Here is a 19032-nt window from a genome sequence, read left to right as displayed (position 1 = left end):
TTTTGATCGGAACAGAAGAGCGGTGTTTTGACCCACGACTACGCTGCCTCACTGTCACCCAGTTGCCCTGCCGCAGGGGCTCTGTTGCCGGAACCGAACAATGTAAAGGACTCCCTGAGCTAGACGCATCCAAAGCCGTATCTAGAGCCCTAACATTCTTACTGTCCTCAATTAAAGTTTGGATGCGTGCCTCTAATTCTGAAATCTTCTCTGTAAGCCTATTTCCCTGCCTTTATCATCACGGATATAAAATAAAAGTGAACGATCAAAATTAATCTGATAAGATTGATCGATAATATCAGAAATATGGTGTGAATTAAGTTGTATCGTGAGTGTGACCAAGTCAGAAAATGATAAACTTTCTCCTTTACATATCAAATCTGCCTGTAGGTCAGCGTTGAGGCTTTTCTGGAGCACAGCTTTGAGAGAAACATATTGCATCCACTCTGAGCAGCAAGTGTATGAAACAAGATGGCATTATCAGCGGCTTTTCCGTTACCTTGGGACATTTGCAGAAGCTGGGTTGATATATCCTTGCCCCCTGTGGGATAATCAAACACTTCTCGTAGTTGTTGAATGAATAAAGTAGTCAAATGATCGTCTAAATCATGTCAGTGTCCCAAACGGCTGCAGCCCAATCGATCGCCTTTCCAGACAACAGTGACATCATGACGGCACATTCCTTATCGTCAGAATTAAACTTGTCTTCTTGGTTATATAAATAAGTCGATAATGGCAGTCTGATCTTTCAACATGCACAAGGGGAATCCAAAAGGCAGAGACTAATAGGCAGACGAGTAGGTCAAACACAAACATCAAACAAACAGGCTTGGTAAGGCAGGTAAACTGGCAATACTTCACAAAGTAAGAACACGCTGACTCGTGTTAAATAGTCCCAAACAGGAAATGATTGTAGAAGCAGGGGGAGCTGTAAACAGTCAGTACTCAGGTGAAGGCTCCCTCTGCTGGTGTGGCATTACAGATGGTCCCTGCAGTCACCTGGATCCAGTCTGTATCCAGCCCAGATGGTGGATCAGCACCTAGAAAGGACCTCTACAGCCATGAAAGAGAGCGACAACTATATGAGACCCAGATCCAAATTCCCTGTAAAGACCTTGTTTCAGACGACCACCAGGACAAGACCACAGGAAACCGATGATTCTTCTCCACAATCTGACTTTGTTGCATCCTGGAATTGAACTGCTGGTTTCATCTGGCCAGAAGAGAACTGGCCCCCCGACTGAGCTTAGTTTCTCCCAAGGTTTTTTCTCCATTCGGTCACCGATGGAATTTTGGTTCTTTGCCGCTATCGCCTTTGGCTTGCTTAGTTGGGGACACTTTATTTACAGCGATACCGTTGACTTTTTTGCAAATGATTGCACAGGATAGATACTATTTAAACTGAACTTAGCTGAATGATGACACACTGAAATCAATGATGAACTGCCTTTAACTTTCATTTAGCCTTACTGACAATGTTTTCCTAATTAATGTTGTTCAGTTGCTTTGACACAATCTGTTTTGCATAAAGTGCTATATAAATAAAGGTGACTTGACTTCTACGTCTTGTGCATTCTGAGATGGTATTCTGCATACCTTGGTTGTATGTATGTGTATATATATATATATATATATATATATATATATATATATATATATATATATATATATATATATACAGTACAGACCAAAAGTTTGGAAACATTACTATTTTTAATGTTTTTGAAAGACGTTTCTTCTGCTCATCAAGCCTGCATTTATTTGATCAAAAATACAGAAAAAAATGTAATATTGTGATATATTATTACAATTTAAAATAATTGGTTTTACATTTATTATACTTTAAATTATCATTTATTTCTGTGATGCAAAGCCGAATTTTTAGGATCATTATCACATGATCCTTTAGAAATCATTCTAATATGATGATTCATTATCAAAGTTGGAAACAGTTCTGCTGCTTAATATTTTTTCAGAACCTGTGATACTTTTTTAGGATACTTTGATGAATAAAAAGTAAAAAAAAAAAAAAAAAAGCTATGTGTTGTAATAACAATATACACTACTGGTCAGTAATTTGGGGTAAGTAATTTTTTTTTCTTTTTTTTCAAATAAAATCAATACTTTTATTCAGCAAGGATGTGTTAAATTGATAGAAAGTGATAGTAAAGAAAATATATTATTATAACATATATTACTAGAATTTTTTATTTTTATTTTGAATAAATGCAGTTCTTTTTAACCTTTTATTCATCAAATATATTAGACAGCAGAACTGTTTCCAACACTCATAATAAATCAGAATATTAGAATGATTTCTAAATGATCATGTGATAGACTGGATGTTACATGTGAAACTGAAGGCTGGAGTAATGATGCTGAAAATTCAGCTTTGCATCACAGGAATAAGTTATTTTTTTAAAGTATATTCAAATAGAAAACTATCATTTTAAGTTGTAATAATATTTCACAATATTACTGTTTTTTGTGCACATCAATTGAGGTGCACTCTATACCTCGTGATGACAAAGTGAAAACAGAATTTTAAAATGTCTGATTTTGAACGTTCTATTCATCAAAGAAACCTGAAAAAATTCTACTCTAACAATAATAATAAAAAAAATGTTTTTTTTGAGCAGTGAATCAGAATATTACAATATTTTTTGAAGGATCATGTGACTGGAATAATAATGCTAAAATTTAAGCTTTTAAATCACAGAAATAAATTACATTTTAATCTGTTCAAATAGAAAACTTATTTTAAATAGTACAATTTTTTTTACTGTTTTTGCTGTACTTTGGATCAAATAAATGCAGACTTGGAGAGCAGAAGAGACTTAAAAAATATTTGTGTGTATATGTGTATATATATATATATATATATTAGGGCTGGTAAGCTGTCACGAATGCACACAGGAAATGAGAGATCCAATTGCAGTGTTTTAATAGGGTAATCCAAAAATCATAATCCAAAAACAGGCAAGAGGTCATAAAACAAAATCAGTCCTGAAACAAGAAAAACACAAGGGAACATGAGAAAGCCGGGTGACGGAAAACAAGGACTCCATGAAACAGATTGAGACAGGCTGGTATATATGGACTGGTGAAAACAATGAAAGTGGAGACAGCTGAGTGCAATAACAGGTGTGCAATTAACAGTGATGAATGGGACAAAGGCTTGTGGGAAATGTAGTGCCTGCAGTGGGGTAACTATGGGGAAGTGAGACAACTAGTGGACACCCAGGGAACACAGACCAGACATTGTGACATTACCCCCACCCAAACCAGATGCTCCACCGAACACAAGAACAGACCAAGACAAGAACAAGGAACACAGAGACCAGGAGGGAGGTGGACTGGTGGAGGATAAGAGGGAGGGACGGAGGGCCAGGTCCATAGAGGGAAACAGAGAAAAACAAAAACAAAACAAAGAGGCCAGGAGGGAACGAAAAGTTCAGGGGCCCAGGGCAGAGCCGACAGGGTAGGAATCCAGGGTGGAGCAGGTGGAACTGGAGCCCACCGGGATGGCACAGATGGAACTGGAGCCCACCACAGCCAGCAGACAGGACTGATGCCAACCAGGTCGGTGCAGAGAACCACCACCGCCTTGTGGTCGAGACAGAGGCCCGCCAAGGTGGCGCAGAGGGCCACCACAGCCATGCGGTCGAGACAGAAGCCAACCAGGGCGACGCAGAGGACCACCACAGCCGTGTTGTCGAGACAGAAGCCCACCAGGGCGGTGAAGACCACCACAGTGGGATCGATGGCACAGGAGAGCAAGTCTGGTTAGGTAAGCCTGAAATAGAGAACATGAACAGGTTAAGGGTGGCCTCCGTGGCCCTGATGAGATGGTAGATGGTCTCCATGACCATGATAGGGCAGGCGGTGAGTTCCTGGATGGCCTCCATGGCCATGAGAAGTTCAGCTGAGGAAGTTCCGCAGAGACGTGAAGAGGCTCTGGTAGTTCAGCAGAGACGTGAAGAGGCTCTTGTAGTTCAGCAGAGATGTAAAGAGGCTCTGGTAGTTCAGCAGAGACATGAAGAGGCTCTGGTAGATCTGTGGTGATTTGACTGGGTTCAGGAAGATCAACTGTGGCTTGACTTCGTTCAGGAAGATCAACGGTGACTTGCCTTTGCTCATGAAGATCATTGGTGACTTGCCTTTGCTCATGAAGATCATTGGTGACTTGCCTTTGCTCCTGACGATCATTGGTGACTTGACTCTGCCCATGAAGAACACTGGTGACTTGATCTTACCCATGAAGATCATTGGTGACTTGACTTGATTCCTGAGGTCTAACTGTGGTAGTGCTTGACTCATGAGTGGTAATGGTGACTTGACCTGACTCTGGAGGGTCAACGGGGATTTGACCTGACTCGACTCTGGAGGTGACCATTAGATGGTGACCATCTTGCACAGTGGCACTGGGCTGGTGGACATCTTGTGCAGTGGTGCTGGGCCGGCGGCCATCTTGGGCAGTGGCGCTGGGCCGGCGGCCATCTTGGGCAGTGGCTCTGGCCTGGCGGTCACCTGGTGTTGTGGCGCTGGGCTGGCGGGCATCTTGTGCAGTGACGCTGGGATGGCGGCCACATTGTGCTGTGGCGCTGGGCTGGCAACCAGCTTTTGCAGTGGTGCTGGGCTGGCTTTCCTCCTGTCTGGAGACACAGGTCTAGAGTCGGCCATCACCCCTGGAGAGACATTTCCTTCATTTCCCACTCAGGCACTGGGTTATCCAAACAAGCGTTAAAAAGGTCTTAAAGTGCCTCATCATTATATCCCAATCCTACCACCAGGGTCCAGAATACTTGCGCCAAACCACCCACCTCACTCCCCTCTTGATGGAGGGCGATCAAATTTAGGAATCTCCCCCTCCGCTCCTCCATGCTGGCTGGGGAACGGACATAAAATCCCACACTGCTGGATCTGGGCATTGATGGAGTCCTTCTGTCACGAATGCACACAGGAAACGAGAGATCCAGTTGCAGTGTTTTAATAGGGTAATCCAAAAATCATAATCCAAAAACAGGCAAGAAGTCATAACACAAAATCAGTCCAGAAACAAGAAAAACACAAGGGAACATGAGAAAGCCAGGTGACAGAAAACAAGGACTCCATGAAACAGGATGAGACAGGCTTGTATATATGGACTGGTGAAAACGATAAAAGTGGAGACAGCTGAGTGCAATAACAGGTGTGCAATTAACTGTGATGAATGGGACAAAGGCTTGTGGGAAATGTAGTGCCTGCAGTGGGGTGACTATGGGGAAGTGAGACCACTAGTGGACACCCAGGGAACACAGACCAGACACTGTGACAGTAAGCGATCAAATTTTTTAAATATAATTAATTAATGATATGGTGATTAATTAAATGAATTAATCGCACATCAAATTTGTAGAAATTACTCCTAAAAGATCAAAGTCATTGTTGTGTAAAGCATCAAACAGGCATTAAAAAAGTAGGTTCAGCAAGAAGTATTTTGTTTGATAAAATTGATTACATATAAAGCCCTTTCACACATACAGACTTTTCCGGAAAATTACCGGTAAATTGCCGTAAAGAGATCATGTGTGAACAGGATCTTTTAAAAAATACCGGTAAATTCGTTGAGGCAATTTACCGGTATGAGAAGTTGTAACATTACCAGTAAGTTGCCGGAATTCTGCTCTGTGTGAACACAGAAGGAAAATTACCGGCATGAGTATGTACGAGTTCAGAACGCGGTGACGTAAGACGTCTACTCCGGGCCAATCATAACAATGTGACGCATTCACGCACCGTTTAAGAAAATTAAATAAATGTCATCCAACTGAAGCGACAGTGAAATTAAAGCGCTCCTCCTTATCCGGGCGGATGAAGAAATTTGTCGTCAATTGAGAGGAACTGTTAGTGATGCAGTGACGTATGATAAAATAACTGTTAACTGTCTCCGAGAGCAATGCATTCACATGACAAAGTCAGGTCATCAATAAACTGAAAAGATTGCGTCTTAATATCTAAAAAATAGACGACCATCACAAACGAAGTAGTAGTGGAAGTATTTCTTGTTCCTATTATGAATTTTGTCAATCTATTTGGGGATCCTGCTACTCCACAAATCATGTAGCTCTAAACCAGTGGATCTCAACCCGCGGCACGTCATAAAATCACACGCGACCCATCATGCCGAAAACAATAATAAAAAATAAAAACTTTTAAGTTTTACAACTTATTTTAGTTTGTACCTAGGGAAAAACACATAGGGTACAAACGAGAAGTCGGAGCAGTGACGAAGAGTGCTGGACATTCGGCATCAACTTTCAGTTTGCCCCGCAACACACTTGAGGATGTTCAGCCCGTCTTTTTCCCCTATTCTCCCAAAACAGCTAATACTGTTTCAGCTATTAAAATAGTTCAGTTTTGTATGTTTGGAGCAGTTTTTGATCGTTAAACAGGCAAAAAGTTTTGTTTTTAAAGTAACAAGCGGCCAGCACAGAGAGGGAGAGTTGATCATAGCCTGTTTGATCAGTTTAGCCTTCTCAAATCATCACGAATTGTCTAAAATAAAATCTAAAGATATAAAACAGTTCAAGCATGTAACGATGTTTTAACGTTAAACCCATATAAATGTACACTATATTGAATATTTTGTGCGGAAAGTGCAAGATAAAGCACGCTTTTTTGGGACATATAGGTGCCAGCGAGATAATAATATAAAATAAAGAAATATAAAATAAAGAAAATAAACATGCTTTCTGCCGTCTTGTCTTGAACAGGAGCGCTTACAAAAATAAACCGAAACTCAGCGAATAGATGCCTCACAGACATGATAGATATATCAGTAGAAAGCTTTAAATTACTACTTAACGAAATAATAAAAACAAACAAACAAACAAAAAAACTATTTTATTACAATCATAATCCATATAGAATGCGTGTCTAATAAGGAGATGACAAGTCAGGCAACTTCATCCTTGGGACACAGACTCAGAAAACACTAGTTTATTAGTAAATAATTCAAAAAAAAAAATATATATATATATATATTTGAATTATTTAAATTAAAATTAAAATTAATTTGGATCAGCATATAGTTTACATTTGTGAACGCACCTTTTCTGCCATGTCGTGCGTCTTACAGACTGCAATTTACAATCGCCACTTCATTGTGCTATTAATCCTTTCAAGACGAATTTCACTAAATTGGTCAGCTCCCTACAGCATCAGGTGTTTTATTAATGGTGAGTATAATTATTCAAACCAGTCGTCTATTACGATGTCTCTGTAAACAAAAGCAGTTGCAAGAATACTAAAGTTTGAAACAAAAAATTAAACCATCAACAGAAATACTGACCATGTATTACCCTCCATGTTTAAAAATACGAGCGCAGCTGTTTAGAGGTTAATGACGTCACAGAATTTACCGGTATTTTGGAATGGATATGTGAATGGTGCTTTTCCGGAAAAAAGACGGAATGTTGTTGACTGTGTGAACAGCGAATTTTTGAATTTACTGGTAAAGTCGTTCCGGTAATTTTACGGCAATTTACTGGTATTACTGTGTGAAAGAGGCTATAGCCTACTTTTTTGGAACAAGTGAGTAAAGGAAACCAGAATTGTCATTTTTGGGTGAACTATAATTTTAATAATTGATTTTCTTAATTTTATTTTTATTACTATGAAAATATGAATTTTTTTTCTTTAATAAAATGATACTCTAAATAATAAATGAAAACTGCCAGTAGGTGGTGGTAAATGTCTTAATGACTTAGTCATAAGCCTCTTTCACACAGTAATACCAGTAAATTGCCGTAAAATTACCGGAACGACTTTACCAGTAAATTCAAAAATGCGCTGTTCACACAGTCAACAACATTCCGTCTTTTTGCCGGAAAAGCACCATTCACACATCCATTCCAAAATACCGGTAAATTCTGTGACGTCATTAACCTCTAAACAGCTGCGCTCGTATTTTTAAACATGGAGGGTAATACATGGTCAGTATTTCTGTTGATGGTTTCATTTTTTGTTTCAAACTTTAGTATTCTTGCAACTGCTTTTGTTACAGAGACATCGTAATAGACGACTGGTTTGAATAATTATACTCACCATTAATAAAACACCTGATGCTGTAGGGAGCTGACCAATTTAGTGAAATTCGTCTTGAAAGGATTAATAGCACAATGAAGTGGCGATTGTAAATTGCAGTCTGTAAGACGCGCGACATGGCAGAAAAGGTGCGTTCACAAATGTAAACTATATCCTGATCCAAATTAATATCAAATAGGCTAGTCTATCAGCGCAGATAAACAGTTCTGCGTTCAAATTGAGTTAAAAATATGTTGCAAAGTACCGGAAAAAAAGTAATTACCATGAATGTGACAGAGGGAAATAGAAAAAAAAAATATATATATATATATATATATATATTTATTTATATATTTGAATTATTTACTAATAAACTAGTGTTTTCTGAGTCTGTGTCCCAAGGATGAAGTTGCCTGACTTGTCATCTCCTTATTAGACACGCATTCTTTATGGATTATGATTGTAATAAAATAGTTTTTTTGTTTGTTTGTTTGATTTATTATTTCGTTAAGTAGTAATTTAAAGCTTTCTACTTATATATGTATCATGTCTGTGAGGCATCTATTCGCTGAGTTTCGGTTTATTTTTGTAAGCGCTCCTGTTCAAGACAAGACGGCAGAAAGCATGTTTATTTTCTTTATTTTATATTTCTTTATTTTATATTATTATCTCGCTGGCACCTATATGTCCCAAAAAAGCGTGCTTTATCTTGCAATTTCCGCACAAAATATTCGATATAGTGTACATTTATATGGGTTTAACATTAAAACATCGTTACATGCTTGAACTGTTTTATATCTTTAGATTTTATTTTAGACAATTCGTGATGATTTGAGAAGGCTAAACTGATCAAACAGGCTATGATCAACTTTCCCTCTCTGTGCTGGCCGCTTGTTACTTTAAAAACAAAACTTATAGGCATGTTTAACGATCAAAAACTGCTCCAAACATACAAAACTGAACTATTTTAATAGCTGAAACAGTATTAGCTGTTTTGGGAGAATAGGGGAAAAAGACGGGCTGAACATCCTCAAGTGTGTTGCGGGGCAAACTGAAAGTTGATGCCGAATGTCCAGCACTCTTCGTCACTGCTCCGACTTCTCGTTTGTACCCTATGTGTTTTTCCCTAGGTACAAACTAAAATAAGTTGTAAAACTTAAAAGTTTTTATTTTTTATTATTGTGTTCGGCATGATGGGTCGCGTGTGATTTCATGACGTGCCGTGGGTTGAGATCCACTGGTTTAGAGCTACAGGATTTGTGGAGTAGCAGGATCCCCAAATAGATTGACAAAATTCATAATAGGAACAAGAAATACTTCCACTACTACTTCGTTTGTGATGGTCGTCTATTTTTTAGATATTAAGACGCAATGTTTTCAGTTTATTGATGACCTGACTTTGTCCTGTGAATGCATTGCTCTCGGAGACAGTTAACAGTTATTTTATCATACGTCACTGCATCACTAACAGTTCCTCTCAATTGACGACAAATTTCTTCATACGCCCGGATAAGGAGGAGCGCTTTAATTTCACTGTCGCTTCAGTTGGATGACATTTATTTAATTTTCTTAAACGGTGCATGAATGCGTCACATTGTTATGATTTGCCCGGAGTAGACGTCTTACGTCACCGCGTTCTGAACTCGTACGTGCTCATACCGGTAATTTTCCTTCTGTGTTCACACAGAGCAGAATTCCGGCAACTTACTGGTAATGTTACAACTTCTCATACCGGTAAATTGCCTGAACGAATTAACTGGTATTTTTTAAAAGATCCTGTTCACACATGATCTCTTTACGGCAATTTACCGGTAATTTTCCGGAAAAGTCTGTATGTGTGAAAGGGCTTATAGAGACATTTATTCATTCATTTGATTCGTTCAAATTGCGGATTCATTCAAGAGTGAAGTAAATTGTTCTTTGTGAATGGTTCATTGAATCGTTAGGCTTGTTTGAAGCAGGTCATCACCATCAGACCGACCTGTGTGTGACATCAAAGAACCGCAAGAGCTTTAGAAAGCATATGACTCCTTGTGCTTTTGAATCGCTCTCGCGGTACTTTGTCATACACCGATCAGTCTGTGCAGCACCACTTCAAAGCCAATGCATATGCCAATGGTTCAACATGCCAAATGGTTCACTAAATTCATTCAAAACGTGGATCAAGAAATGAAATGCCGCTGTGGATTGCTCGTAGATAAACAATTCTGCTTCATCTTTATCTTCTGGTTGGCAACATTGAGCAAAACAGACCATTGTATCTAAAATAATACAATATTAACTTCTTAATGAACTGTTGTGTAAGATGAGTATAACATTTGCACTAATGTGATATTGCACTTAGCCCACTTCTCATGTGATATTTCTTAATTATGTGATGTAAATATGAGACACAATCTCAAACGGGCATTTGCCCCATATCTTGAATTTTCTAGGCTCCATCACGCAGTAAGTTGTTGCCCTGCCTCATATTAGTCATCAGTCGACTGTATGAAATGGCAGATGATTAGGTCTGGGGTGCGGCAAGTGTGTCAAATGCATTAATAATTTTAACTCGTTATTTTTCTCCATAATTAATTAATCTAATTAACGCGTTGAATTACTAGCCCTAATATATATACAGATGTGTGTGTACTGAATGCATGTATATTTAAGTATTTTGCTTAAATGAATCAAAAGTAAGGACAAAGCACAGTGTAACAATATAAAACTTCATAATCATGGGGAAGAAGGATGCGGGAACCGGCGGAAACTTAAATGAAACTTTAATAACAAAATAAACAAAAATCAGCGCCACAGCGCCTCACGGATGACTGCCGCGCACAAACAAAAAACAAACACAAAATAAAGACCAGGCCTGGTCCTCTCTCGTCCTTCACTGTCATAGCTCCTCTTTTGTATCCTCCCGATCTCCTCTGTGGGACACGAGACCAGTGAGTGGCGCAGGTGTCGCTCATTTCCAAATCACTCCACTGGCTTCACTCCGTTCCCACTGCTCTCGGCCCCGCCCCTCTGGTTACACACAGTAAGGCAAAGCACAGTAAAAACAAATCAGGCAAAATCTGAGTTTTGAGGGGAAAAAATGTGTCTGTAATCTGTCCTGTGACAGGAGGGTTTGGCTCAAATGTGCTCAGATTTAGAGAGCATCTGAAGAATTTCGGATCTCAATCAAAATATTTTTTTTGTGAAAATTTAAATGTGATTATGAGATTCGGAGGCCTTAAAGATATATAAATACATGAACAAATATATATTTCTTTCTCTTCAGTTTGTTGACATCCAACCTAATGATGGTTTTGGCACTTTGCTGCCTTCACAATGCATGGACGTTTACTTGATCTTCAGTCCATCAAAGGCAGGGGAATACAACTTCACACTCACATGCAAAACAAGCATTAACAGGTAAGAAAAAGCTTTTTTTTTTAAATATTTCAAGATATTGAAAAATGCTAAATATCTCTACCCACTTAAACCATCATTGAGTGATTGTAATAACTTCCGATTGTGATCTATAGTTGATTTTGATTCTATAATAATTCTAACACATGCACTCTTTGTATTTTTTATAACGCCACACTGCTAATATTTGTCATAAGCATGCATTTTTGCTTTAAAAATACCATGAGCTGCATACAAAAGACATACAGAAAATACATTGTCATCATCATATGTCTATTTCATATCTTTCATATTTCATGTGTAGAAAAATGTTTCACTTATTTTCTTTTAAATATGGGAGATCTAGAGACTGCGCTCAGACTTAATTAACACTCGCACACATGGAAAAAAATGGACAGTGCTGTCCAGATCACATGATTCATTGAAGAATTAATAAAAATTATTTTAACCTGTTAGCCAGCACCCCCCATTATGGGACTCACAGCTGAAAGTGCGCTACCTAACTTATAATTGTAACAGTTTCCTACTTCAGTTTCCTACTACAGCTGTGGATGTGTTTATGACTCGTTATTACGACGTATCTTGTATGTACAGCGTTTCTAATGTTCATGTTTTTTATGTGTACTGCATACACAAATGTAGCAAATACAGTCTTTATAAGCTTTCCGTTGAAAAACAGCGATCTGTCGTCGATGCTTGAGGCTTTGATCTTTATAATGTTACATAGTTTGTCAAGATTAAATTTGTCCCGTTTCATTTAATCTATTCATAAACACTGACATGTGCAAGAACTCTCTTTTCTCTTGCGGGATACTCTTCTTCGGTGTTTGTTTTTTTACACTGGTGTTTAGAAACCGCACCACCAGTAGACTTTTTGTGCATAAGCATCTGCTCCAGATATGTGGTCTTAGCTCAAATCTCATTGGATGGCCCGTTTCATCACGGAGCGACAGGGAAAATAATCGACACACTGGACGAAAAATGTATCCTTGCTTTTCGCCAAGAATGATCACACCTGATGTGAATAGCCCCATAGGGATCTATTGTTTAAACTTCAAAATGTTATTGTGCCAAACATTTGTGCCAGATTTCACATTCAGTCTGAAAAGGATCTCAGAGACAAGACTGTATATCTGCACAAGGCTTGAATGGGCTACAAGACCTTCATGCAAGACGCTTGGTCAGAAGGAGACAACTGTTGGTGCAATTATTCAGAAATGGAAAAAATACAAAACAACCATCAATCGGCCTTGGTCTGGAGCTCTGTGCACGATCTTGCCTCATAGGGTAAGGATGATCATAAGAAAGGTCAGGGATCAGCCCCGAACTACACGGCAGGAGCCTGTTAATGACCTTAACGCAGTTGGGACCACACTACGCCACAAATGGACTGAAATTCTGCAGTGCCCGCGAGGTCCCACTGCTCAAGGAGGCAAATGTACAGGCCTGTTTTCCAAAAAAACATCTGAATGAGAAGACATTCAGATCAGAGAAGAGTTTGGGAGAAAGTGCTGTGGTCAGATGAGACCAAAACTGAGCTCTTTGTCATTAACTCAACTCGCCGTGTTTAGAGGTAGAAAACTGCTGACTATGACTCCAAGAAACCTTCCCTACAGTCAAGCACGGAAGTGGAAACATGCTTTGAAGCTGTTTTTCTGCTAAGGGTACAGGATGACTTCACTGCATTGAGGGGCAAATGGACATGGACATGTACTGTAAAATCTTGGAGGAGAACCTCCTTGCCTCAGCCAGAACATTGAAGATCGGTCATGAATGGGTCTTCCGGCAAGACAATGACCCAAAACATACCACCAAGGCAACAAAAGAATGGCTCAAGGAGAAGCAAACTAAGGTCATGGAATGGCCAAACCAGTCTCCGGTCCTCAATCCTATAGAAAATCGGTGGAGCGAGCTGAAACTTTGAGTTGCAAAATGCCAGCCAAGAAACTTGATGGATTTAGAGAAAATCTGTAGTGGAGTGGAGTGGATCAAAATCCCTTCTGAGATGTGTGCAAACCTGGTGACCAACTACAACACGTCTTAGCTCTGTGCTTGCCAACAATAATTTCTGCACCAAGTACTCTCATGTATTGATTGGGAATCAAATACTTATTTCACTCACTGAAACGCAAATCAATTTCTAACATTTATATAAGGTTTTTTTTTCTGGATTTTTTGGTTGGTATTCTGTCTCTATATATTAAAATAAACAGACCCTTCATTTCTTTGTAAGTGGGCAAACTTACAAAATCAGCAGGTGATCAAATAAACATTTTCCCCACTGTATATATTTTGCTGACTTGTGTACTTACAGTATCCCAAATGTTTTGAAGAATGTTTAAATCCAGAGAAATAGCTATTTTAATTAATGGCTCGTCCGTGGTCATTGCGTCACCTGCCAGTGACGTCATACACAGTGTCAGTGACGTTTGTAGAAAACATAGAAACACCAAAGAAGCTTTTATATGTTATGCATTTTATAAGACAGTTGACAACATCACAGAATAGCATTATAACAGAACTTTCAACTGTATCTGGTATGATAAAACAAAAGCAATACTTTTACTCCAGAAGTAGCAGAAGCAGTCGACTGTTGCATAATAAAATCTCTTCTGCTTTCGAGCCGCGTGTCATGCTAGTTTAGTGGTATCATTTGGCTTTGACAGCTTTCAGCCTCACTCTGCTTCTTACTATGAGATTAATAAGTCTTAAATACATCAGCTCATCTATGTACATGATTTCTGCGATGATGAGTCCCATCGGATTGCATCCACTGTGGAGACGAAGATCACAACTCCCATGGTTCCACACTCAGTCACGGCATCATCAAACTACACCTTTGTTTCTATGTTTGTTTTGCCTGCTAAAACTTAAATGTTACTTACATGTCTTTAAGATCTTTTTTTCACAATTTATTGTTTGTAAAACTATTTTGTCGGCACTAGGTGCCTGTCTAGCCCTATGTAATAATCCCTAGTTGCTAAGGTATTGTCATCACACATAAATTTATTACATTTAGATTTGGAAATGTTTAGATATTAACAATGGCTATATATTTTTTGTCTTTATCTGTTTTTTTTTCAGCTGTTTTGTTGTTTGAAACATTGATTTAAAGTGTCAGTTATTGCATTATTATTTTGGTCAAACCTATAAAACCCTTTGCTACCCCACACTAAATATAAAAGCCTTATCAGTGGCATAAAAGTAATCAGATTGCATCTACTTATTCCTTTGTTACTCATTGATGCTTGAACTTCCCCTTTAAATAATGTGACCCTCTGCCCTCTATGTACGTGACACTGCTCCTATTAAGCACTGTTAGGAGTGAATTAATTGATTAAGCATTTTGACACTTCCGTAAGGATGTGTTAAATTCAAAGACTTCATTAAATTCAGCAAATCAGTTTATGAAAGGATGTATTGATCTTGTGGATTAGCGAATTTAGCATTGTGACATTGGACTAATGTGACATTAACACTACAGTCTGAAACTGCAAATGTAATTTATGGTAGCAGAGTGGTATGACCAAATATTGTGTACTAGAGTTCACACATAACATTGTCTTCATTGTAGAAATCTGGTCTACTTAATTATCTGTGAGCAAGTCAACTGCCTTTATACTGCTGTTTTTTTTTTTTTTTTATCACAATATGTAGCTTGCTATATTGCCCATAACTATTTGTACAAGGGATTACAAGAGATATACAGTATATTAATATGATGATTTTCAGTAAAGCTGTTTTGAAAGACTGTATTATGTGTATTATAAAAAGCGCTATTCAAATATATTTGACTCAAAAAAGTCTCAAAAAATTAATTACTCTCTATTTCCTATTTGAAAAGGTTAATATTTGAAAGGCCAAATGACTAGAGCTAGATTTTAAAAAATCATGAGACCTTTGGTCAAAAAAAATCATGGAACATTTGTCTGAGTGTTTGTGACATAGATAAGAATACTTAAAGATAAACGATCTTTAACTCTGATGGCCCCATCTAGTGGCCAACAGTCCAAACTAAACTAGAGTTCTGTGGCTGTATTCACAAAATGATTTTCTTACCATTAAAAGTTCTCCTAAATAGCTGTTAATATTCAAAGGCAGCTCTTAAAACCTATTTACAAAGCTCCTTAAACTTTTAATAAGGTAAGGAAGAGAAAGATGTTGTTCATCTCATTGCTATGGATAATGTCAACAAGCTTATTATAGCCCAGAGACCCGACAGTACCCCCCTTCCCAGGAGCGTCACCCGGCGCTCCAGGAAGGGGCCTACCTCATCGCTGACGGAAGTCCTCGATCAACAAGCAGAATGTCCTGGGATGGCACCCAGCACCTCTCCTCCGGACCATAACCCTCCCAGTCCACAAGATACTGAAACCCCCTGCCCCGGCACCGCTCATCGAGTAATCTCCTAACCACTCTTCGATGGGGGAAGCCCAGAGATGAAATCAAGGGCAATGTGTGACCAAGGGCGGGAAGGGATAGGGAGAGGATTAAGCAGACCATCGGGAGGGCGATTGACAGGCTTACATTGGGCACATGTGGGGCAGGCCAACACGAACTGTCTAACATCTGCAGCCATAGCAGGCAACCAGAAGCGTTGTCGGGTGGTCTAATCTGGAAGCGTGACCCCACTGAAGGACCTCAGAGCGTAGCGCAGCCGGCACCGGCAACCTGCCCGCCGGGCACTCTCCCGGCACTTGCACCCACCGGCCGGCCTCCTCAACTCGTTGCTCGATACCCCACAAAAGGGCCCCAACCACCACCCCTTCAGGAATGATGGCCTCGGCCGCAATCTCCCTCCCTGGGGCCTCGAAAAGGTGAGAGAGGGCATCAGGTTTGGTGTTCTTGGATCCCGCCCGGTACGATAGGACGAAGTTAAATCTGGCAAAGAAGAAAGCCCAGCGAGCCTAACGCGAGCTCAGCCACTTGGCCGAACAGATGTTTTTAGGATCTTGTTATCCGTCCAGACCAAGAAGGGCTGCGCCAACACCTCCAACCAGTGACACTACTCACCCAAAGCCAATCTCGCCGCCAACAGCTCTCTATTGCCAATGTTGTAGTTACGTTCTGCAGGGCTGAGATGACGAGAGAAGAACACACATGGGTGCACCTTCCCGTCATGGAGGGAACGCTGAGATATAACTGCACCAACCCCAATGTCTGAAGCATCAACCTCGACAATGAACTGGGCCTCAGGATCTGGAACCAACAGAACAGGTGCAGAGACAAAATGGGACTTTAAAATGTCAAAGGCTACCTGAGCCTCCCGGTTCCATCTGAAGGGCACCTTAGTGGAGGTTAAGGCTGTGAGCGGTGCAGCAATTTGACTAAAATACCTGACGTATTGCCGGTAGAATTTGGCAAAACCCAGGAAACACTGCAGAGCCTTGGCTCTGGGAATCAGGGACTGGCCACTGGGCGACTGCTTCTATCTTAGCGGGATCAGGTTTAATCCCTCTCATAGAAATGATGTGGCCAAAGAATGTAACAGACTCAGCATGGAATTCACACTTCTCCACCTTGACAAACAACTGGTTTTCTAACAACCGCTGGAGAACCCGTCCGACGTGCTGGGTGTGTAATTGGAGAGAGGGGGAGAAAATCAAGATATCATCCAAATACACAAAGACAAATTGATTAATCATGTCACCCAACACGCTGTTGATGAGTCCCTGGAAAATTGTCGGAGCATTGGTAAGACCAAACGGAAGTACCAAGTACTCATAGTGTACCGAAGGGGTGTTAAACGCCATTTTCCACTCATCCCCCTCCCGAATGGGCACCAAATGGTAGGCGTTGCGGAGGTCTAACTTGGTGAAGACCCGAGCTCCCTGCAACAATTCAAAAGCAGAAGACATTAATGGTAGGGGGTACCTGTTCTTTATAGTAATATCATTCAAACCTCGGTAATCTATACAGGGACGCAGGGAGCCATCCTTCTTCTGAACAAAGAAGAACCCCGCACCAGCGGGAGAGAAAGATTGGCGGATGAGCCCAGCTTGAAGTGACTCACGTATATACTTGTCCATGGCCTCTCTTTCAGGACCCGAAAGGGAATATAAGCAAAGTACTCACCTTGGTCAATGGCACAGTCGTAAGGATGATGCGGAGGTAGCGAGGTGGCCTGGGCCGTACTGAAGACCGCTCGGAGATCATGGTACTCCGCTGGGACACCAGTCAGATCAGAGGAATTCACCTTTGAAACACACAACACAGAGACAGGAGGAAAAGCAGCACCCAAACACGACACGTGACAAGACTGACTTCAGGCTAAAACTGAAGTACTAACCCAGTCAATGTGTGGGATGTGTTTATGTAACCATGGGTGTCCCAGTATAAGAGTAGCCCACGGGGAATCGATAATATACAGTTCAATCTGTTCAGAATGGTTGCCAGCGATGTGAAGGCTAACACTGGGTGTGACATGGGTGATGGTTGTAAGGGGACTGCCCGCTAATGACCATGTCGACACGGGACTAGACAGAGGAATAAGTGGGATTTTCCAACTGTGAGCAGAAGCAGCATCAAGGAAGTTCCACTCAGCCCCTGAATCCACAAGGGTGAGACCAGTGTGTGAATTACTCTGAAAGGAGAGTTGATATGGCAGCTGAGTGTGTGTTGCAGGAGAGCTTGAACCATGAAAAGTGCCACCAGGATTCTCCGCCTCACTGGTGGGCCCTGGCTTTTAACTGGCACTGAAGGGCAAAGTGGCCTCCCTTGACACAGTATAGACTCACCCCCGAAGACAGACGCTCCTGCTTCTGTTGCGCCGTAAGCCAGAGATGACCCAGTTGCATGGTTTCCTCCTCCGAGAGCTGACGGCAGGTTGCACTGGCCGAAGAAGACTCCAGGTGGCGCCACGGAGCGGGAGTTTGCCGGTGCTTGCGGCGGCAGCTGAGACGAGAAGCTCTATGCGACAGTTTGCTCGACAGCCGAGACCAGGGAAATAGGAGCTGGAGAACCTCTGAGGACACTGCGTTCACAAGACAGGAGGCAGAGAAAAACAGCTAAAAGCACTGGAGCCTGATGACAAGACACGACAAGGTGAGTACACTGACCAATTCAGAGATCGGAGCTATTGATACGAATAACAACAGTCTGACAATGGACAGAGAAACACAGGAAACTATAAAGGGAAGATATTAGAAGAAAATGGAGACCAGGTGGCAAACAATCTAGGTAACAAGCGGAGAAACAAGGAGGGCGGTGAAAATCAATCAAACAGACAAACGAATGCAGTCACCCGAGTGAGAGATGAAGAGGACGACGGGCTGGATCGCTATGCCGAGTGACAGTTTGCTCGACAGCTGAGACAAGGGAAATAGGAGCTGGAGAACCTCTAAGAACACTGCGTTCACGAGACAGGATATATATATATATATATATATATATATATATATATATATATATATATATATATATATATAAAAGAAAAGAAAAAAATATTATAATAATCAAAATGCATTTACTTTTAAATATGACAACTTAATGAAATTAATTTCAGTCAACAAACTATACTGAATAAGAGGAACTTAATAATCTATAACATGAACAATTGGCTCTGGA

At 40.4% G+C, this 19032-nt stretch overlaps 1 protein-coding gene across 1 annotated transcript in view; it reads left to right on the top strand.

The window, feature by feature from the left end:
* Positions 1-19032, top strand: part of cfap74 (cilia and flagella associated protein 74) — a 134717-nt gene that overhangs the window by 80071 nt on the left and 35614 nt on the right. Inside the window, exon 24 of the mRNA XM_059503026.1 lies at positions 11336-11469. Coding sequence (XP_059359009.1) covers positions 11336-11469 — 134 coding nt within the window. The remainder of the gene's footprint in view (positions 1-11335; positions 11470-19032) is intronic.

The sequence above is a fragment of the Carassius carassius genome, chromosome 21 (genome assembly GCF_963082965.1).
Source record: "Carassius carassius chromosome 21, fCarCar2.1, whole genome shotgun sequence".
NCBI classification, from domain to species: Eukaryota; Metazoa; Chordata; class Actinopteri; order Cypriniformes; family Cyprinidae; genus Carassius; species Carassius carassius.
Note: the sequence above shows the minus strand (reverse complement) of the source record. Positions and strands in the feature narration are given on the sequence as shown.